The following is a 21,723-nucleotide window of genomic DNA, read 5'->3' on the forward strand; positions in this document are numbered from 1 at the left end:
GGAGAAGCAAACCCCAAAGACGACTTTGCTCATTGTTAAATAAACTTTTATTAGTTTTGCATGGGGAAGGGTGAAAGGAAAATAAAATTTCTTCCGAGGATTAAGAGCAGCAGGTGGGGAGGAGCAGCTCGGCTCTTCTCTCCCCTCTCTTCCCAGAGGCCACGGTGATGGGTGGGCTCTCTGAGCGGGAGATGCTCAGCCACCCCAGCGCACCACGGTCCCCCAGGGCACACAGGTCCCTAAAGGCACAAGTGTCACTTTGCCCCCTCCCTGTGCAGCCGCCGTCACCTCCCCGGAGCAGGCCAGCTTGTGCAAAATCCCCTTGTAAAAAAATACCATTTTTTCAGTATCGAACATCCTAAAAAACTAGAGCTTTAATCAGTGTCAGTTATCCACACCCTTGATTGGAAATCCTGATTTACACCCTGGGAAGCCGCTGGGTTCCCACTGCGAGGGGATGCACCAGGTTGGCACCAGGAGGTGACTGGGAGCACCCCCGAGCAGCACCAGGTTAGTAGGGGGTGTGTGGGGGGAGACCTTTCCAGCCCCCCTTGCTCATCCCTGGGTGGGCAGAGGGTCCCTCTGTGGGGCAGGAGCACCCACGCCGCATCGCCCAGCACCACCAGCTCCCTGTCCCTGGGGAAGGGCCAGGTGCAGGATCAGCTCCCGGGCAGGGGGGTCTCTCCTCTGCACCTCCCGGCGGCCCCCTCCCCTCCGTGCTAGTCCGGCGGGATGGGAAGCCCAGGGCAGCGTCGAGGTCAGTCCCTGGATGCTAAAGGCTGGGCTCCACGCTCGCCTCCGCCTCCAGCTTTTGCTGGTACCGCTGCCGGCGCTCGCAGCGGGGGCACGACTTGGCCCTGGCTTGGCAGTCCCGGTGGAAGACGGTTTTGCATTTGCTGCACCTAGGAGAAAGCAAGGGGAAAAAAATAAAACAAAATACAACCCACCCTGTTGGTAATATCAGAGCTGGGACCCAACTTCTCCCCACCAAACCAGAGCCGGGGACGCTTCCTCGGCTCTGCTTTCTCCAAGCATGTGCTGAGCAAAGAGCCCCAGCGAGAGGCAGCTGCGGTTCCAGACGACCCTCGTTAGCAGAAGCAGTAATTGCTTCGAGCAAAAGATCCACCTCCAACAACCTCAGAGCGAAAGCGGCAGCTCGCCCGGAAAGAGTGCGGCGGGCAGCCGCCAGCGCGCTGCCATCTTGCTGCAGATGACAAAGCGAGATGCGGAGCCAGGTTTGCACTTTGCCTTCAAGAGCGCTGACGGCACGAGAACGAAGTTTCACGGCTGAGACACCAAACCCTGCCACAGCGCAGGGCGGCGAGAGCCCGCCTGGGGATGCAGCTCAGCGCCAGGGTGCTGATGCTCTCCTTGCCGGGGTGGGGGTGCAGCCAGGAGACCCCCAACCTTGACCCTGGGTCAATGGGTGGCAGGGATGCTGCTTGGGGACAGCAGAGCTGCAGGGAAGGGGACGGGCAGCCAGGGATGGCGTGTCCTTTGAGCTGGCCGGCTTTGGGGAGATCTCACCAGCACCAGCCTGGGACCTCCCTGCTCTGGCTCAGCGCTGCAGCAGGAATGTAAACAGCCACAAATGATACCTTGCGCGGGGCGGCCGGGAGGAGACACCCAGCTCCGGGCGTTCGCTACTTATCTCGAGTCAACAGAAGAAAAGTCTCTGCCACCAAGGCTGAATCCCTTTTTCCCCACTTGGGCTCCTCCACCTCGCCAGGGGCAGCAAAATGCAGCCCATCCACACGCCGGCCGGATTATTTTTTAAACGCCCTCAAGTGCAAATACCTGGTGCCCAATCCAGGTGTGAATACCGCTGAATACCTGAATTTCCCAAAGGAGGAGTGGAAAGGGCAGCGGAGAAACGCCCAGCAGCGCACCAGGCAAGGGACCGTGACATATCGCAGCCTGGGTCAAATCCTGCTCCTGGCAGGCGGCTGCAAACCCTGAGTGAACTCAGGATAAGGAAAAGGCTTGTGCATGGACAGGCGGGACGCGGGGTGCTGGTGCTGCTGTGCATTTTCCCAGCGGAACAGATTTTCACACGATTTTTCTGGCTTAGCAGCGGTGGCAGCTCCCCCCCCGAGCTGGGGGGGAGGGGGTTTGCAAAGCCAGGGGGTGGTTTTCACCCTGTGCGTTTCTGAGCGAGCAGCAGCCGTAAGGCGGCATCTCCTGCCTCCACCTGCCAGAGCGGCTGCAGGAAGCGGCCACCGCTGCTGTGCAAAGGAAAAAGTCCCGCGCTCGGCTGGGTTGATTGTTACAAGGCGTTTCAGATGCATCCTGCAGCAAGTGACAGCAAGTGACGGAGTGACCCCAGCAGCTGGCTGTCCCCCGGGGCGGGCAGAGGGGCAGGAAGCCGGGTTTAGCTTGGCGAGGATGTTGGTCGAGCTGCTTTCCTGCTGCACAACCTCCTCCGCCAGAGGAAAAAAAAAAAAAAAAAGAAAAAAAAAAAAAAAAGAAAAGAGGTCAACAAACTTCTGAGCTCAGCTTTACAGGACATGAGACCTCCGGCAGGCTGCCAGCAGAGCTCAGCCCCGCGTGCCTGCTCTTTCCAGAGCCTGTACGCTCTTTTTTCTAGGGAAAATCGGTCCCCTGGGGATGTTGTCTTCGATAATAAGCATGATGCTGTCCCTGTGGTGAGGAGGGAGAGCGAGGAATCCTGCTCAGCTGCCCTGGAAACAGTTGCAGCCACGTAATGCGTGGGGTACTCACGGATCTTGGTCTTGTTGGCACTTTCTGCAGCTTCTGGGTGTTGCTGCTCGCTTTCAGGGACTGCCAGCCGAAGCAGGACCAGGCAGACCATCAGCCTGTTAAACCTCTCTGCCAGGATTAGACTCATTACCAACTAACCATGGAGATGTCGATCTCTGATGGACCAGGCTCCTGGGCCGGGAGGGTTTGATACCGATTTCTTTAGATAATCCTGATGGTGGGGATAAACATCCCCTTTAACACACCCAGCTGATTTCCATGTCCGCTCAGCTGCTGAACCCGTGCAGCAGCCGACCCCACCACAGGCAAGGACCCTGCCTGCACAGGACGCGAGCTCCGCAGGCAGGAGAAAAACCCACATGAAAGCCAGTGTCGTCGTCCCCCGCCCCATCCTGCTGGGAACATCCCCCAGGGCAGCCCACCATTCATCTCCAAATCCATGTCCGTGTGTCCTTCCTCCTCTCCCTGGTTGCAGAGGGGTGTATGAACGGTCCCCGCTGCTGCTTTTCCTTCCCTCCTGCAACCGCTGCAAGGGGCCAGGCTGGATGTGAATCAGAGATGCGCTGGCCAGGTGAGCCAGGCAGGGGCACACAGCACCTTCATCATCCTCCTCCTCCCCCCCCCAGCTCCTCTGCCGCCCTGGGACCCCCAGCACCCAGCCAGGCTTTTGCAAGCTGACAGCAAGGTGCTGGGTGGCACCGCATGTTCAATCTGCAAAGCCACCACGTTTGGTGACATCTCAGCTCTGTGAGGATGGTCCTCTCCTGCCCCAGACAGCCCTGATTTCGTTCAGATCAGATGAGTATGTGGGTACCACGAGGATGTGGATACCACGAGGACACGGGTACCACGAGGATGTGGATACCATGAGGACACGGGTACCACGAGGATGTGGATACCACGAGGACGCGGGCACCACAGGGATGTGGATACCACGAGGATGCAGGCACCACAGGGATGTGGATATGACGAGGACGCAGGCACCACGAGGACACGGGTACCACAGGGAAGTGGATACCACGAGGATGCAGGCACCACAAGGGCACAGGTACCACAAGGATGTGGATACCACGAGGACACGGGTACCACAAGGATGCGGGCACCACAAAGACACACAGCCAGCTCAGAGCTATTTCCAGGCCACCCTGGTGCTACGTGCCCAGAAAGCAAAGAGCCTCTGAGAGGAACCCAGGGGATGGTCCAGGCTCCTGGGAAAGGCCAGTCCATGAGCAGTGGGACGTGACAGAGGCGTCGCTCACCTGGTGGTAGTGTCAAATTCGAAGGGAAAAATGATGTCGCTGCTGTTGCAGATCTGGCAGATGAAGCCACGCTGGGTGCACAGGTCACAGTTGTAGACGTGATGGGAAGCAAACTGGAGCAGAGACTGCAGGAAGGTCTCAAAGACGCCGTCAGCTATCTGCAGAGCAGAGAGACATCAGGCACTCATGGAGCTTATCTCCCAATTGGGTTTGCACTGGGCAAAATCCACGGTACCTCCATTCTTTGTGCTGCTGCACGAAGACAAGGCTGTCCTCCAAAAAAACCCGCCTGGGGGGTGAGTGGGCCCCAGAGCGAGCTGACAGCAGCACCCACACCTGCGTGGCCAGGGCTCCTGGCTTTGGAATCAACGCAAAATCCAACCCCCCATCACCTCCGGCAGTATTTGCAATAGATACAAGTTTGCAGGGAGAGGTGCTAGCAGCAATGCTGGCTTAAACAGAGGTGAAACAATTTCTCTCATGTGATCTCCATAGCTCTCGGAGGATATAGGCTTGGGCCAATTATTTTGGTAAATTAAAATAAAGGTAAATTATTTACCTTTAAGTTGATGTGCAAGCTTGCCGAATGCATGTGACGGGTGACAGCAAGGCAAAAGGCAAAGCTGTTTGAAACCTTCTGCTGAAGGAGACACGCTCGACACGGTGTCTCCACGGACAGAAACCGGGATGTTTTCACCAGCAAAACACCTACGACCACGCAAAGTTCTCACCTGCCTCAGGTCAGCGACGCTGTATTTGTGGGGACACTCCAAGAGGTAGTGTCTGTGATCAAGCCTGCAAAGAAGCACAAAGAGGAAGGTGGTAGATGGTTCCTACCACAGCTCCAACAGCTTTGGAGCAAGGAGGAGCCTGGATGATGCAGAATTCTGAAGCAAATCACCACGGACGTGATTTTTGCATCATGCCACATCTCTCAAATCCTGCCACTGGGAATCGTGTGAGAGCAGTTCAAAGGGGCGGGGGAAAGAACCCAAATATCTCATCTATTTTTCCAGGTGTTTCCTGCCCAGCCAGAAGCTCCTCGGTCAGGAAGGTGTTTCCTGAGTCACATCTCAGTGTGTCGACCCAGCCAACAGACGGATAACTCCTTAGAGCAGACGACATGGAGCTAAAAGCCAGCCCATGCCTTGGCACCACGGCTCCAGCCGAGCGAAAAGGAGCACCAAGAGGCCACTGAGGTGCAGAGAGGGGGACGCAGGGGTAACGCCACCCAGAGAGGGACCTCACCGCTTGCTCAGCTCCTTCAGGGCCCCGCTGCGGCACATGATGAGATAATCTCCCAGCAGCTTCAGCTGTTCTCTGCTCCGGCGGATCCGACTCATCCTCTCCACGTGGTCGTAGAGGCTCTCGTTGACCAGCTTCAGGTCGATCAGAGGCTGGTTACGGATCTGGGTGAGGAACTTCAAAGCCTGCTGGCAAACCTGGGGCGGAGAGAGACAAGAGGTGGGCATGCACCGAGGAGCAGCTCAGGAGGCTCAGAGGGAGGTCTGGGGTGGACACCTCCACCTCTGCCGATGGTGGAAATGTTCAGATGGACCTTCAGGGAGCACAGGAGCGTGTCTCTGCTCCCTGTGCTGGCCAAGCCCAGACCTACCCCTCGTTTTGTCAGATCCCAGTTGTGGATGAGGCGCGAGGGAATCACCGTCCCGTCATCCCGGTGGCAGCTGTCGCAGTAGTACAGACCAGAGAAGGCGCAGAGCTTGGGCTTTCCGAAGGAGAAGCCGATCTGCCTGGAGCAGCCTGCAGGGAACAGGGGCGAGGAGATGAGAAGGGACCCGTGCTGCCCACGGAACCTGTTCCCATCACTGCCAGGGTCGGGGGAGACACTTTTGGGAGGGGGGGAATGGAACAAGAAAGTTTTTGGAAGGGTTGGAGATCAGCTAAAGCACTTGTAGGATGTTCAGTGAGAGGTCCCCAGCCCCTTTCCCCGGGGATTTCAGACCATGATGGTCCAACAGGAGCCGCTTCACTTGATCTCCGCCAAAAAGGAGTCTGGACCAGCCCTGAACCAACCTTTATTCATCAATCACGTGGTTCAATTGTTTGTTTGGGTTTTCCTCAGAAAAAGTGAATCCTGGAAATACTCCAGTCGTTTAGGGAAGAACCTAAATCCCACCTGCCTGCCCCATCACCTCCACCAGTAGCTTTGCCCTATTTTGCCTTCACTCAGCCCTTTTCTTTCCAGCTGCCACCACAGGGTACCAAAACCACATCTGCAAGAGACGAAGTCAGGATGGATTAAGCCAAAAAAAGCATTTATTACAGCAGTGGGTAATGCAGGAGGAACCCTGCTTGGCTTTGCCACCCCAGCCTTCACACTTTGGGGTAGCTGCAGTGCATCCCCCACCAAAAAAATATTCTCAGAGGTCAGGTGTTGCTCTCTGAATTAAGAAAAAAAAACAAAAAAAAAAAAAAAAGAAAGCTTTTATTGCCTATTATGCCCTGACACGTAAGGAAACCACTCCTGTGCCAGGCTGGGGTGTCAGGCTGGGAGGGAGGTGAAAGCAGGGTGGGCAGACCCCTAAAAAACCTACAGATAAAACCAGGGAATTTGTCTTTTCAGCTTGCTGCTTTCATCTGTTGGTAGGTGGAAGATGCAGGACAGAGCCTGGAGGGCAAGGCAGAGACCAAATAGAACAGGAAAAAAAAAATATAAAAAGAAGAAGAGTGATTAAAAGAAAAATAAAAACTTGCTGGAGGGTACAAGAAATATAATTGAAGCAGGAGAGAAATCTGAAGTTTAATTAACTTACCAAGGTGAATAGCACATTCAGAGGTCAGCGAGTGTTATCCTATTAAACCAGCATCGCCCCGTGTGCGGGGAGGCGTTGCTGGAAGGTTAAATGAATGTTTTGCAAAATCAGCTCGTCACACCCATGGCAACATTCGCTCCGGTGCTGCCTTACCGGAAAAACAGCATTTGTTGTTGATTGCACTTTCCCCTCGGGTTGGGGCCACAAAATGCCTCGGAAGAGACTCCTCGGTCCATCTAAGGTTGCCTCCAAGACGAGACCCCCGCTGTCTGACCCATAAGCATCTTAAACCGGAGCCCAGCGGCAGCCCAGCTGGATCTGTGCCGGGCTGGGAGGGGACTTCAGCGCGGGGGGCACACCGGCCACCCAAGGTGCCACTGACTGGGGACGTGAAGCCCCCCCCCAAGGGGTTTGGTGCTACCTGGGGTTTGGATGGGGGAGCCAGCAACTGGTCTGCCACGGGCTGGCAGGTCTCAGGGAAGTCCCTAATTTGATGTCACCTCATTAACCTGAACGAATGCCACACCATCTTCCCAGACGGAGCTGGGTTTTTGGACAAGCCACCATATACCTGCACAGATGAAGCTCTGCGAGTCCAGGCCCTTCTCCGTGGGGATGGCCACCAGGTATTGCAACAAGAAGCCGTTTTCCTTCACGATGTTCTTCAGGACGACCTGGGAGTGCCCGTCCAAGCTGCCACCCAGCGTCAGTGCCTCTTCCGCGCTCTCCAGGTAGGACATGAGCACCCCTCGGACCAGCTCCCTCCACGAGGCCGCTTCTTCGGCGTTCTCAGCCTGTAGCTTCAGGACAGCTTTGGAGGTGATCACCTTGAAGAAGGCAGGTCCCCCAAGGCTGGTGTCTGGAAGGATGTCCTGGATGGTCTCTATACCGTAACTGTTGCTTAAAATCTTGTCGTTGTTCCTGACTTTAAAGCACTTTAAAGTTTCTAGAGACAGGGAAAAAATGAAAGGGAGCCAGGTTTTGTCTACCTCCGCGTACAGAACAGCCTCTTTTATTGCATCCAGCTCCGGTTCATGAGCTGGAGCCCAGTCAAAGCTGTTCCCAGGCACGTCGCTGTACTGGAGAAAAGCAGTGGAGTCGCTCTGGATGGGTTGGCCTTCCCCACCATCTTCTGGATACTCCAGCGTCTCCCACTCCTCCTCCTCCAGCTGCGGCCGGCACTTCTGCAGCGCCTCGCGGATCCTGTCCAACCAGTCCTCGGCCTCGTCTCGAGAAGGAGCTCGTAGGTAGAGCTTTTTCCCCAGAAAAACCAGCTCAAAACGGCCGTCCGAGTGCGTCAGTGCCAGTGAGTCACACCGCAGCAGGGAATAGCTCTCGACACAGATGCGGTCCTCGTGGTCCAGGAAAAGCCGGAGCTCCAGCGGCGACAGCTCGCAGGAAAACTCCTTCCATATCCCCATGGCTCCTCTCCGCTCCAGGCTGCCCAGCTTCAGGAGCCCTCGGAAAGGGTTGGAAAGACCTGGGGCAAAAGCAGATGTCTCAGTTTAATCCCAAAAGGGGAAGCCAGTGGGGAGAGAAAAGCCCACGGTAGGCTCGCAGCGAGCGACCGGAGGCATCGCAGCTTTGAGAGCCGGTCCCAGTGGGTGTTGGGATGAGGCAGGAGGTCACTGGACCCTGTTCTCCATCATCTGTCCACCCGTATTTGGCTTTTCAGGCTGAGAACGAGTGGGATAAAGGAAACACGTCCCACGGGTAGGTCTGAGACACGGGGACAGGTGCACCCAGCGTATCCCCACTGCTTTTTCGGTGCTTCCCACCAGAGCCACGGCGGGCTCGGCAGGGCCAAGGTAGCTGCTCCACCGCCCTCCCTGGCTTCTAGTGCTGTCACAGCTCAGCAACAGCCCCCCGCCCAAACCACCCCCCGGCCCAGCACTGCCCAGCGCAGCCACTGGACAAAAGCTGGAGAGGGGAGGGCGGCACGTACCCATCTGCCTGCGATGCACAACGCTGAAGCCCTTTTGCTCCCGTTCAGGTGACATTTTGGGCTTCCCACTCTCCGAGGACGGCACCGACAGCCTTTCCAAGTCAAGAGCGCTGATGAGCCCCGGGGCCAGCCCCTCGGCAGCCCCCTCTGGCCCAAAGCCGTTGGTGCTGGCCGTGCTTTCGCTGCCCTCTCCCAGAGAAGGTCTGTAGAAATCATCTTCCGAGATCCAGCTCTTTCTTTTCTGTTAAAAAAAATAAATTATTAAATATTAATTATCAAAACTTAGTGAACACCCTGCGCCCCTCAAACACTCATGCCCACTGTGTCCCCTTCACAGGGGCTGCCTGTGACAAGTCCCATGCAGTGATGCTGGCTATTCCCACACGGATGGCTCCTCCGCTCCCTCCGCTCAGGGAACGCTCCAAGGGACTGCGGGGACAGCTGGCAAATACTGGGATATATACTGGTGGGATTATAAAGTCCCAAATTGATTAGTCCTCCCTGCTAAAATCATCAAGGGCTCAGCAGAAGAGCACATTCCCTGCAGTAACCACATAGGAGATATTTGGTCCGTGAAGTGTTTCTGATAGTGGGTGAAACCCCAGCTCTGCCATGGAAGGGGACGAGCTCCCCTGGAGCAGCGGTTCCTTGTTCCAGGAAGAACACAGATGGGGAGAGGTACATGGAAGGTCTCTAGGTTGAAAGAGAGACCTACAGCTTGCAAGCAGCTGCTGCAAACACCAGGCTTGAGCAGCACAGGCAAAAAGTAAGGCAGGGAAGGCAAAGGAAACCTTTGCCTCCGTATGTCACGAAGGCGTGAGACCTGCAAGCAGAAGAAAGCTCGTTAAGCTGAAGGAAAACATGGCTACAACTTCCCCAGGAGTTTTTCTGGCTACAAGAACAGAGCGAGGTTCTGGGACAAGGTCCCACCAGGAGCAAAAGATGACCCAGCTCAGTGCTCTGGCAAAAGGGAGCAGCTTCCCTAGACCCAGCGCATCCTTTCTGGGGCTGCATCCCACCAGGAACGCCCCCTCAGCTACCCTACCTGGCTCTCCAAGAGCCTTTTATTCTGACCACCAAAGCGAAGGCCAGCAGAAGAGCTGTCACCAGCCTGCGGCGAGGCTCACGGGTGGCTTGTGGTGCAGCTCCCCGCGTACAGGCGGGCACAGCTCGCTCCTGGGCCAGGAACGCAGGTTGCTCTGTGAGTCATGCGAAAGCAGGGGGGAATTTCCTGTTGACACCGTATGTTATACATAGATTAGGTCAAACTGGCCCAACGCCACGAGGAAGCAGCGGAAATGGGATAACTGGGAGGGAACTGAAAGGAGCAGAGACCAAAAAGAGAAACCGTTTTGGGGAGGGGGGTGGGGTGGGAGCGGGGCATGAGGTATATCCTAACCTCACCAGGATGGAAACGATGGGAACCAGGACGGAAAAGCCAGTAACAAATTAGACAAGAGGACAAGGCTGTTCAAAGAGCTTCCTAAAAGCAAAAGCCAACGGATCAAGTCCTTGGCGGCAGCAGGGGAAATCCGCCGCTGTTTAGGCTAGCCTAAGCACCAGGGAATGCCATCCTGACCTGGGAACAGATGTGCCGCGTGAATATTTTTCATTGGAAAACTGTTAATTTGTTTCCTGTTCAGTCAACCCTTTTCCCTCCTCTTACATGGACCACAAATGAAGAAAAAGTCCCCCTGAGGAACCCGACTGTGTTATCAGCTTGCACGCAGCCTACGGCCAGATTTGTGCAAGAGCTCATCACGCTCCTGACATCATTAACAAAACCAAAACCTCCCCGTTGCAGCTGCTCTTGGCGAGGGATGGCTGGCAGGCCAGGCAGAGTTTCAAAAGCTTTGGTGCCTCTTTTACCAGGGAATATTGACTTTGAGACAGTTTCTCCCAGAGCAGCTGCACGGACACAGCTGCACAGGGTCCAGGAAGATGCTCGTGGAGTGGGGAGCATCGCTTCCAACCAACTTGCTGTCAGGAGAATGGGAGCAGCATGGAAGATGAGATACTGGAGGAACTGGTGCCTACTCAGGAGCTGTCACCAGTTTTATTTTCCTTTTCCATTAGATCTGCTGGTCAGGAAGGGTAAAACCAAGGAGGTGGATAGCAAGGGAGCTGCAACACTTACCGGACAACCCAGCAGCGGAGACAGGAGGCATTCAGCTGCCGGGCTGCAGATTGCCTGGCTTGCCTCGCTGCTGCCAACTGTGCCGCTTCTGCCTGTCTCTGCCCTGCTCGGACCACCACGCCGCGTGGCCAAGGCACCGGCCGTGCTGCTGGCCTGCGGTGCCGCATCTCCATCCCCGCTGGCGGCGGTCACCGCGTCACCTGTCCCAGCAGAGTCTGGACTGTCGGCGTTGGGAGGCAGCTGCTGGCGAGCCCCATGGGATGGAGCCAGGGGGGTGGGCGATGCGGGTGGGGGGCAGGCAGGTGGCCGTGGGGAGCAGCCCAGCACGCTGGGGACCAGCCGTCCCTCCGGGGCTTCCAGGCTCGGCTTGGCTTTGTTGAACTCAGACAACACCCTTGAAACAGAAAAGTGACCAGTTTGAACACAGCTATGTCAACCAGAACCTATTAAAAAATAGTTATTGCAAATTATAACCACCCAAAAAGAGGGCTCAGCATCACTGCTCGTCTCCTGCAGGCTGGCAGCGCTGTTTGGCTGCAAAAAACCCCCGTGGCACTGACCACGCTCCCAGAAAAATGTGTGATTTGTGCCCTACAGAGCAGCAGACAACCCCACGGCTGCAAGGACCCTGCCTGCAAAGGATGCATTTCCTAATGACGCTCGTTAATAGGGTTTAATTTGCTCCTGATGGACATCTCCTAATGGAGGGAGAGCGCTGGGTGGTCCCCGCAGCCCCAACCCCACGTCCAGCTCCTGGACACGTATCCAGCCACGGACCATGTGCCAAACTTCAAATGTTTTCATAACCATTAACGAGCAATTATTAGTGGAGCCTGGCCAGACAAGATGCTGTTCCCATGCCCCTGCTCCGCCACCAGTTAGGTCGAATTAAACCGGCCCAAGATTAAAATTCAAAATGACATCTTTCCATCACGAGTTTAATCCAATCAAGGCAGGTTCTTTCTGGATCATCCTAAGATGCAAAATCCCAGCAGCAGGTAACGGTGCCATTATCGATGGGAAGGACAGACTGCAGCTCTAAACCCTCTCGAAGACCTTTATCGGGAAGAGGGTGCCTTCCTCAGCCAGCACCCCAGGCCAGGCTCCTTCAGAGTTTTAAAGGTGGCAGGGAAAATATTTCCTGATTACTCAGAGCTTATATAACCCACCGGGAATCTCTGTGCTGGTGTTTGGCAGAAATAAATCGTGACGATGACAAACTAACAACCTCCCTTCCCTAAATCATCTGTCAAAGCTGCAAATTATAAACCTTTCCTGCGACCAGACTCATTCCTTTCCCCCTGCAGAAAGCCCTGGAGCATCCCCCAGCGTACGTCAGGGAGATGTGACATTCCTGAAACTGAGGAGCAGCATTTTTCTGATGTTTCTGCCCCAGTAAAGAGGACACGCACTTCAGTGGCCGGCAGCTTGTTTGCTGTGCCAGCAGGGTCCCAGCAAGCTGTGCCGAGTGGTTCTTTTTACCTTTTAGGCTCTTTCAAGGAGGAAAAAAGTAGCTTGTTAAAGAAAAACAGGGAAGAAAGCCTTCCTGCCTATAGAGAGAAAACAAATGAGAGCCCAGGAGAGGGTGAAAAACCCCCTTGAAGAGGAGACCAGGAAAAGACTCACTCTTGCAGAGACCTGTCCAGGTCCTCGGCGGTGGCCGTCCCCAGGTCAGAGTCGCAGGAGAGCGGCTCCTCGCTCCGTTCGGGACTGCGGGCGCAGTGGGCTGGGAGGATGCTGTCGGAGCCCAGGCTGGAGGAGAGCTGGGACGAACCGGTGGTGTTAAGGCTCAGCGAGGACGACGTGAGCTTAGTTTTGCTGCTGGCTTTGCTGATGGGTAGGACAGAGGGTTGAATCTCGATCTCGTCCGACCCTGATGATTGGGAGATCGAACCCAGCGATGCTTTTCTGCGGGGTTCGGATGCCGAGGATGCGAGGGGCTCCAGCAGCTCCGAAACAGGACAAAGACCTGACAGGGACAGAGGGGTGACAGTCCACTCGTTCAAAACCGCTGATTTATAGGAGAGTTCGAAGGTTAAGGATGTTAAGCCCTGCAAGTAGCAAAGGAGGAACTCGCACTCTTCAGCATCTAAGAGCAGAGCGGTCGCTTGGTAGTATTCGGGCAGCCGGGATTTCTCCTGCAGGAGCAGCTTCAAGTAACACTCCATGAGGCCATCGTTCAAAGCCAGCCGCAGCCAGGCTCGGCAGCGCCCGACATCCGTGTTGATAAAAATGAGTTGCTCCAGCTCCGAGACAATATTTCTGGGGAAAGGGGGAAAAAAAAGAATAGAATAGGACATGGGTAGCTTCGCTTTTGGTCCGTCATGGGGTGCAGGAGGGGCAGATCCTCCCTCAGGCACTGCCCAACCTGCTGTGCTGTGGGGAATTTAGGAATTAGGACAAAAAAGGCTGTGGAAAATCTCTTTCCTTCATGGAAAATGTGGTTTCCCGTGAAGAAAAAAGAGCTTCTGAACGCCCCAAAGCTAAATATATTGGTAATGTCCCTAGGCATCCCTGGGGTGCCTCTGGGTGCCCCTCTTCCCTCCGGCTGGAGGCATCTCCCACACATTGCTCGCCCTGGACCAAGGATGCAGAGGGGGAAACTCCTGCTGCCCCTGCACATCACTGGGGCTCGCTCTGTCTGGATATATCTCGGAAACAACCGCATCTCTAAATCCTAGCTTCAAATTTTAAATCAGCCCAAACGCAGTGAAAGCTGCTGCGGCAACCAAAAAAAAACATCAGGTCAGGTTAAGCTCCTCAAGCAATCTCAACCTCCTGACTTCAGCGGTTCTCCTCTACAATCTGACAGTGACACCCACTCCCTAATCCTCCCTGGTCCCAGCTCACGTCGGCGCTGCAGACGCTACAAAAAAACCCGAGCAAAAGTTTGGGAAGATTTTGTTTTTTTTCATCTGTCTCTCAAGAAGGAAAAAAACGTTCAAAGGGCACAAAAATATCCTCCGTAGCATGTGAAAGAGTTATTTTCATCCCCTTTCATAATTTAAAAGTCGGTGATGGGAATTGGATGAGGCTTTCAAAACTATTTGTGTGTGGGCTGTTATTTAGTGTGGGAGGACTCTGCTTAGGGAGTGGCTCAGAAAAACCCCAGCAAATAAAAAACCCCAGCAAATAACGATAGTTACGCCGGCGAGACCTCCTCGAAGGCTGGCTGGGATGTGGGGAAGGGCAGGCCAACCACCCCCAGCAGATCCAGGTCAGAAGAGAGACCAGACCCCCGCACCATGCATCCCACAACCCACCGCTGCTGTACGCCAGTACGGTGAGGGGGGTCCCACTGGGGACACGGGGTCCCCGTACACAGCCAAGCACTGTAAGAAAGGTGTGTGCCCTAAGCTGGCAGCAGTGTGTCATTCCTCAACTGTCTGGGGACATGGGCTCATGCCTGAATGGCACTTCACCCCCTGCACGTGCCAAGAGGGGCCGTGCTGGGTACCCAGCCCTGCATCGCTTGGCATAACAGCGACTTTGTTCTCCTTAGTGCATCTCCCAGCCCCCCAGGCACCCCCAGCCCCCCAGCGACAGCACCTCCCCCTCCCCCCCAACCGAAGGACTGAGGACATGGGACGGGGCAGAGACATATCTTTCCATTGAGCCATCCTCCTGCTCACCATTCCTTGAATTTTGTGGCTTTTACACCAAAGAAGGGATAAACCTGAGCGTGCAAACACCTTTCAGCAGGGACGGGCACTCACCGGTGGGTGATGCTCTTCAGCAGACCCCAGAAGACCGGCTGGGGAAGGGGTCCCCGACCCCCAGTTTTCCTCCCTTTCCCCCCAATCTCTGCTTTTATATGCTTCGCCTTCAGCCCGTGCACAAAGACAGCTTCCAGGGCGCTGCAGAGTGTGTTCGCGTTCCCATCGTCGCTGGTCACGATGGAATCCGAGGTCACGTACTGCTTCTGCAACGCCTTGATGGCATTCACCAGTTGCTTCTTGATCAGCTGCAAGACAGGAGGTACATGCTTGGCTTATAAAAAATGAAGTATTACGATAAATTTCATTTAAAGGGGCTCAAAAACTGCGAGGCTCATCCAGAGCGAAGCGTCAGGCAACGCCTGCTTCATCCACACGCTTGGCAGCAGCTGCTAGGGAGCACCAGAGCTGAACTGGTCAAACTGGGAACTCACGCTCTCGGCATCACAGTTCACCTGGCTTTTTAAAATAATTTATGCAATTTTAGCTGGTGTTTCAGAGCCCACTGGGTGGCTGAGGTTGCCTTTAGAGCGTGTGGTGCTTCCCCTGCAGACACCAAATTGCTGAAGAGGATGGGGAGGCAAAAGAAATTGTCTCTTTCCAGGCGTTTGCTCGGGGGAAACACAAGGATTAAATAAACACGGGGGAGAAACTCGAAACTCAAAGGAGGTAACCCGTAATAAGGGCTTCGATACCACTTGAACTCATGCAGATCAGCCCAAGCAGCATGTGACGCACTAATGAGTCCCGCCAGCAGAAATCAAAGCCATCGATCTTGCCGGCTCTGTGTTGATTAACCCACAGGCGCCACCGGGGTCGGCCCCCCCGCCCCAAAAAGATGCTTTTGGAAGGATGGCTGGGGTTCAGCTGCTGCCTTTGGAGAGGCTCAGCAGGCTTTGAAGCTGGAACATGGGAGTTTTACCTTTCAGCAGCTTTGCTTCCCCCTTTCTAGCACCAGTTGAAAAGAAGCAAGTTCAGTGAATTTAACAATTTTAAGCTGGTGGAGAGGATTTTTAGGTTTTTTTTTTCTAACGCAGCTGAGCCCGGATGTCTCAATCAACCTCATTGAAAACGAAAGTTGCACTTCCCAGCAGGCATTTGGCAAACGCTGCAAATTCAGGCAGGACCCCATCAAACAATTCCCGTTTCAGCATCAATCACGCAGCGTTCAAGGCGAACGCTGACCGGCACCAGCCGCTGCGACTGGGGCAGGGCAGATTTTGACTCCAGCCTGGGTTGGCTGCACGATCCCGTATTAAATTTCCAGCCTGGGATATTTTTTTTCCAGCATCTAAATAAGATTTCCAGCAGCTGTAGTTCAAGGACAACAGCCGGGGGAACGTGCACCTTATTCCTGCTCGTATTGGGGACGCCCCTTGCAGCGGGGGCTGTTTTCCAGGTGCCCCACAGATCTGCTAGCACAAGCAACCCGCCTGCCAGCAGCAACTGTGGGCTAACTGGATGAAAGACTGCAACTGATTTTATCTGTCATGCATGAATTAACTCTGCTGTGGGATGAATTAAACACCCGGTTTTAACCGCTGGGTTTGAACTTTGCTCATTAAACGTGTTCAGACTCTCAAAGCTGGGGAAAGAAACCCCCAATATACCGAGCAGCGACGCTCGCTGGGGAAAGAAACCTCCAATATACCGAGCAGCGACGCTCCTTCAGCCATGTATCAGGGCTGAGCACCTTCCCCTGCCCCACGCTGGGTCTTGCCACGAGGGGCAAAGCCCAGGGCAGAGGCCGGTGTGATTTAAGTCATGGCCACCCTTTTTGCTTTAACCGCCCCCCACCAGAAAAACCATCAAGGATCCTCTCTGCTGGAAAGCCGAGCCGCCTTCACCCATATAAACCACCCCGATCCCAGCTGGCAGCACCCACAAGTCCTACCACGTCCCTGCCAGTAACTGGAGTTGCACTGGGGAGTAACTGGGGCTACCTGGGGAGCACCGAGGTGTTTCACTCACCTGTATGGCTTCCTTGGGGTCATCGGTGTGGCTCGAATGCATCTCAGCTGCTGCCGCTCCCCGCGCCGGGCGCTGCCTTCACATGTCACCTTTGGGACAAGGAGGAGGAGCACAGCTGAGCACCCCTTTGGTTTACACCCAACTCACCTGCCACGCGAAGGGCACCCGGCGTCACGCAACAGGCGCACATCATGCACCGAGGTATTTTGCAAGGGCTGCTGCCGGATTCAAGCTGGGACTGACCTAGGACCGCACCGAAGCACACCTCGCTTCCTGGGGACCAGGAGAGTTTCAGGCAAAGCAGAGCACGGCCAAGACAGCGAGAGGGGGTAATTAACCGCTGCAAGCTGCCCGCAGGCAGCCCTAAAGCGGGGTGGGACACCAGGCCAGGCAAGCCAGCAGCGACGCACGCAGGGCCAGGGATGGCTTCCCTTCTGTTTCTACATCGCCTGCAATCCCCGAGTGCCAGCAAGGGCATCAGAGCAGGCATCTAGTGAGAGAACCTGAACAACAGCACGCAAAACCCAGGGGAATAGCATTAAGGGGGGGTCAGTGTCACCCCCTAGCAGACCCTGGGCAGAGGTGGCAGCAGCTCATCTCTCCAGCACTCGTCGGAGGAGCGATGCTGCTGCCGAACCCAGCGGGGACGGGGGTGCTGGGGCGCTTGCCCCGATGGCACAGCGCTGCCTGGGGTAGATGGCAAGGAAGGATGCCGGTTCCCCATCAGGTTCCCAGCCACTTTGTTCACAGGCAGATGAAGTCCAGGATCTCCCTGCTCCCGGGGCCACGGATGGCAGCGCTGCTCTGCTGCAGCTGGTTTTGGGGGGAGAGAGAGAAAAATCGGTGCCCTCCTGCTACGGGAAACCTTGGCAAAAGCAGAGCCAAGCAGGCAGCAGCAGCCCCGCTGCGGTCATCTGCAACTGCAGGGTGTTTGCAGACAACAAGGGACCTTTGACTTCAGACTTCTGGCCTCCTGCCCTGTTCTTCAGAGCCATCTGCTGAAACCAAGCTGTGCCTGGAGGCTCTGAGAGCAAAGCACGCGGCTGTCGGTGAGATGCCCATCGTATGGCTGCACCCCTGCTCAAACACAGCGTGTCCTCGTGCTGGAAAGGGTCTGAGAGATGCTCCAGTACCAGCTACTGCCACAAAGCTTTCTAAGGATACGAGAGATGGGAGAACAGATTTATCCCCTTGAGTTGGAAGCACCTGCCGTCCCAACGGAGGAGAGAGCTCAGCAGTTGACCGTAGGGTTTGGCTATGCCCACGGCAGACAATGGGCTTGGTATGGCATCGATACATCAGATTTTATTTCCAAGCCAACACAAAAACCCCAGAGCTTTCCCCGAGGAGAGCTGACGGCCTCAATGTGCCCCTCTACCTGTGCTGTGAGCTGTCAAACCAGGGCAGAAACTCCGTTTGCAGACCAGCTCCTACACGGCCAGTGCCAAAGGCGGCGCCGGTCCAAGTCCAGAGCAGCCCAGACCCTGAGCATCCCGCCAGCTGGTCCTGCTTCGAGCAGCAGGTCAAGAGCTCTTTGGGGACAAACCCTGGACTGATCCTCAAGTGTTTCCAGAGTTCACAATTTCATAGAAAAGGAAACTGTTTTCGCCGTGACTTGTCATAAGATTTCCTCTCTTCGGGTTGCAACACAGACATGGGGGAGCGCAGCGACTACAGGAATGTTACCCTCTGCCTCAGAGGTTCGAGGTGCTGCTGGGGGCTTTTGGGGGCAGCGAGGGGACACCTAAGTGACAGCAGCAGTTGATGAGGACTTCAGAGAGCCACCCCCATCCCTGCCCTCCACACGGGAGGTTCAGGCTCTTCAGGGCCAGGCAGCCCCTGCCCCTGCCCCCACCACCTCCACACACCCCGCAAACAAGCCGCACAGCCCACCCACGACAAATTCAAGGTACAAGAGCTGGGGGTGGGTGAAGCAAGCTGTGGGCACAGGGTGGCATTTCTGCTGCCCAGAGAGGCAGCGTGGGGTGTTTCAGCTCCAGGACTGCACCCACTGTTCGTGCTCTCGGTGTTGACCAGCCTGGCATCCCTGGCCAGTTGCAGGGGAGGAGGCGACAGCGGTGTTTTTGCAAAGACCTTGTCCAGATTTTACTAAGCGAGTGGCATTCTCCCAAAACACATGCTTCTCTGCCAGCATCACCAGGAGGTGAGACACCAAGGAGGACACCTGCCGCCTTCATCATGGGACTTTCCATTCCTACCACGACCAGTCCAACCAGTTTGTTCCAGTGCTACGAATCCACGCGGCACCACTTCTGTCGGGACAGCATTTTCCTGAATAACGAGTGCAACGAACTAGCTCGGAGGCAGATTTCACCTAACACAAGTCGTTGGTGAAACACGGAGAAATTGGACTGGCAGCCCTGGTGCCAGGATAGCCAGCTCTAGAAGGAACTGGAGGGCTCCGGAGCACTTCCAGGCGGATCCTGGAAAGCCAAGGCTGTTCCTTGTGATCTTGAAAGGATAAGAGACGGGATGGATGTGCAAACGCAGAGACAAGTACATCTACAGCAGAGCCACCCCCGACACACATCGTTTCCCAGCAGTCACCACCCCGGAGGCAGAGCACAACAGCTCAAGTGCAAAAAAGAAAACAAAACAAGTGAGAAATAAAACCAGCCAGCAAGCTGGCGTGGTTAAACCTACCGAGGAAGAGAGTCGCTGGCGCGAGAGCGGAGCTGTTTATTTACCAAACTGCTGCAAAACAGCCAAATCCTTTGGGAATGGCTTGTTCAAATCAAGCCTTGTGCCAGGAGAGGCAGAGACCCCGTCCCCTCAGAGCTCGGCTCTTCGGTCTCGCAACAAGCGCCGCTCTCCAAGTTATAAATAAACAGCAGGTCACCACTCGTGCTTTGCGGACGGAAAACAACAGCCCACAACGGCGTGAACCGGTGACTCAAGGCCTGGACACGGAGCCAGTCATTTTCCAAGCACGAGTGCTGCGCCAGGCACCCTCCACCCCGAGGAAACGAGGCCTTTGCTGGGCCGGTGGGTCCCAGGGCTGGTGCTGGGACACCCCTTCCCCTCCTACACAGCTTCTACCTTCCCCCCACAGCCCCTGCACACCCAGCCATGCTTCAAAGACAAGCCAAGCCCAAGCAGAAGCAGCCGGGGGAGCAGGAAAGCCAGCTGGCACCGCCGGCAGATTGGTTTGTCAGAGGATAAAACCCCTCAGAAATAACTCGGCGAGGGTTAGGGCAGGGTGACAGCTGGGTCTCTGCTCGCAGCGGGACCCTCACAGTCTGGCTCCAGCTCCTTCTCCGCACCGCCGCCGTCCCCACTACAGGACCGCCAGCGTTGGGCCGGGGCCCAACACGCCACCCTCTTCCCCAGGGAAACATCCTCCTTCCAGTTGACAAACCTGACGGTGGACACCGAAGAGTCGCTGCTGCTGAACCCCTCCAACTTCTACCCCCGCAGCACCGAGCGGGACGTCCAGGAGCTGCCGAGGGATGAAAAAAGCAGCCGGGGAGCCCCCAGCGCTGCCCTCGATGGGAAGCTTGTGTTCGTCCAGCGCTCAAAAACCAGAATTTCTTTTAGCCCGTTGGGCTACAACCCGCCGGAGCTGTGGGTAACACCGGGGTTGACGTTCCCCGACATCGCAGCCGACAGAGCCACCACACAAGGGCCACGCGGGTTGTGAAACCCCCCCCGCGGCGTGGCAGGACGTTGCCGTGTTTATACGCCCAATTTTTGTGCCTCTTTCAGGTTCCCAGCATTGGAGTCCCCCGCTCCAGTTGGTGGCCATCGGAGAGGGTGGGCAGCTCGCATCCCTTGGCGGGGGGAACCGGGGGGGCCTGGAAGCAGGGTAACAACAAAGCGGCTTTTTAAACTCTACGTTTTTCAGCGAAACCCGGAATTTGTTTGCAACGGCTCATTTTAAGTGAGGAAAATGGTTTTGATAGAGAACGTAAGGGAGAAAGCTATCAAGACCCCCACGGGTGCTGGGGTCTCCGCAGAGGTGCAGCCCCCCCGGGGGTGTGAGGCCTGCAGGGAGGAACCGGGCCGAGGGTTTGGGGTGTCAGCGCTGGAGGGGGCGCATTGAGGCCCAGAGGCCATCAGCCCCCCCCAGGGACCCCCCAAAGGCAGCACCTGACCCCCCGTGTGTGGGCGCTGCGGGGGGGCTCAGTGCAGGGCCGAGGCTCTGGCTGCCCACGCGTGGGGCCTGGCAGGGGTGGGCTGCGGTGCCGGGCTCCCCGGGGGGCTCGGGGCTGCGGGGGGACCCGGGTGGTGGGGATGGATCAGGGCCCTGCCCCCACCCCCTGCTGGGGGGGTGCAGGCCGAGCGTGCCCGGGGAAGGGTCAGCAGCCACGGGGAGCAAGGGGGGGCACTCCTGCCTGCACCACCCTGCACCCCCTGTCTGCACCGCTCCTACCCCTGCTCCCCCTGCCCCTCTCATCACCCTGTGCTCCTCATCACCCCGCATCCCTGTCTGCACCCCCCGCCCCCCTCATCACCCGGCCCCCCCGGCTGCCCCCCTCCCCGCCCCCCTCATCACCCCACCACCCTGCCCCCCCTCCATGCCCCTCACCACCCCGCACCCCCCGTCTACCCCCCTGCCTGGCACCCTCATCACCCCGCACCCCTCCGCCGTGCCCCTCATCACGCCGCCTCCCCGCCTCCACCCCAACCCCCCCTCCCCCGTGCCCCCCCCCCCCCCGCTCACCGGCCCCGCAGCTCGGGCCGGAAACCCGGAAGTGGCGGCGGTGCCGGGAGCGCGCGCCCCGCCCCTCCTGACGGCAGCGCGCGGCGGGGCGGAGCCGAGGGGCGCCGGGACACGCCCACCCGGCACGGGGCGGAGCCGAGGGGCGCCGGGACACGCCCACCCGGCGCGGGACCGGTTTGCAGGCGCTGGCACGTGGTGCTCTGAGCACCCGGGCGCGTGCACGCACCCTTGTACAGGCGCATGTACACGCGTGCACCCCCACATGTACACGCGTGCACTCCCACATTTACACGCGTGTACCCCACATGTGCACGCATGCACTCCCACATGCAAACATGTATGTACACACATATGCACACAGTCCCACATGCAAACATGTATGCAAATGTGTGCACACACACACACAAATGCATGCACACATGCACATATTCATGCACGCATGCACACAGCCATGCACAATGCATGCATACATGCACGTACACACACATTAACCCATGCATGCACACATGCACACAC

The 21,723-nt window shown here is 56.5% G+C and overlaps 1 protein-coding gene across 2 annotated transcripts; it reads right to left on the reverse strand.

The window, feature by feature from the left end:
- Nucleotides 1-24: 24 nt before the first annotated feature.
- Nucleotides 25-21,349, reverse strand: PLEKHM1 (pleckstrin homology and RUN domain containing M1). 2 transcript variants are annotated; one of them, XM_080369453.1, is made up of 13 exons: nt 21,208-21,349; nt 19,903-20,338; nt 16,524-16,612; nt 14,553-14,800; nt 12,463-13,098; nt 10,837-11,230; nt 8,700-8,940; nt 7,326-8,234; nt 5,596-5,741; nt 5,229-5,422; nt 4,712-4,775; nt 3,981-4,138; nt 25-902 (listed from the first exon to the last, which is right to left on the reverse strand). In XM_080369453.1, the coding sequence occupies exons 3-13, from the start codon at nt 16,563-16,565 to the stop codon at nt 773-775; spliced, it is 3,162 nt and encodes a 1,053-aa protein (XP_080225579.1). In that variant the 5' UTR covers nt 16,566-16,612; nt 19,903-20,338; nt 21,208-21,349; the 3' UTR covers nt 25-772. The 2 variants fall into 2 exon arrangements, with proteins under 2 accessions (XP_080225579.1, XP_080225580.1); XM_080369454.1 differs by lacking the exons at nt 19,903-20,338; nt 21,208-21,349 and adding an exon at nt 19,188-19,882.
- Between the last annotated feature and the right edge of the window lie 374 nt (nt 21,350-21,723).

This window comes from Falco punctatus (assembly GCF_963210335.1).
Source record: "Falco punctatus genome assembly, chromosome: 19".
Taxonomy (NCBI): domain Eukaryota; kingdom Metazoa; phylum Chordata; class Aves; order Falconiformes; family Falconidae; genus Falco; species Falco punctatus.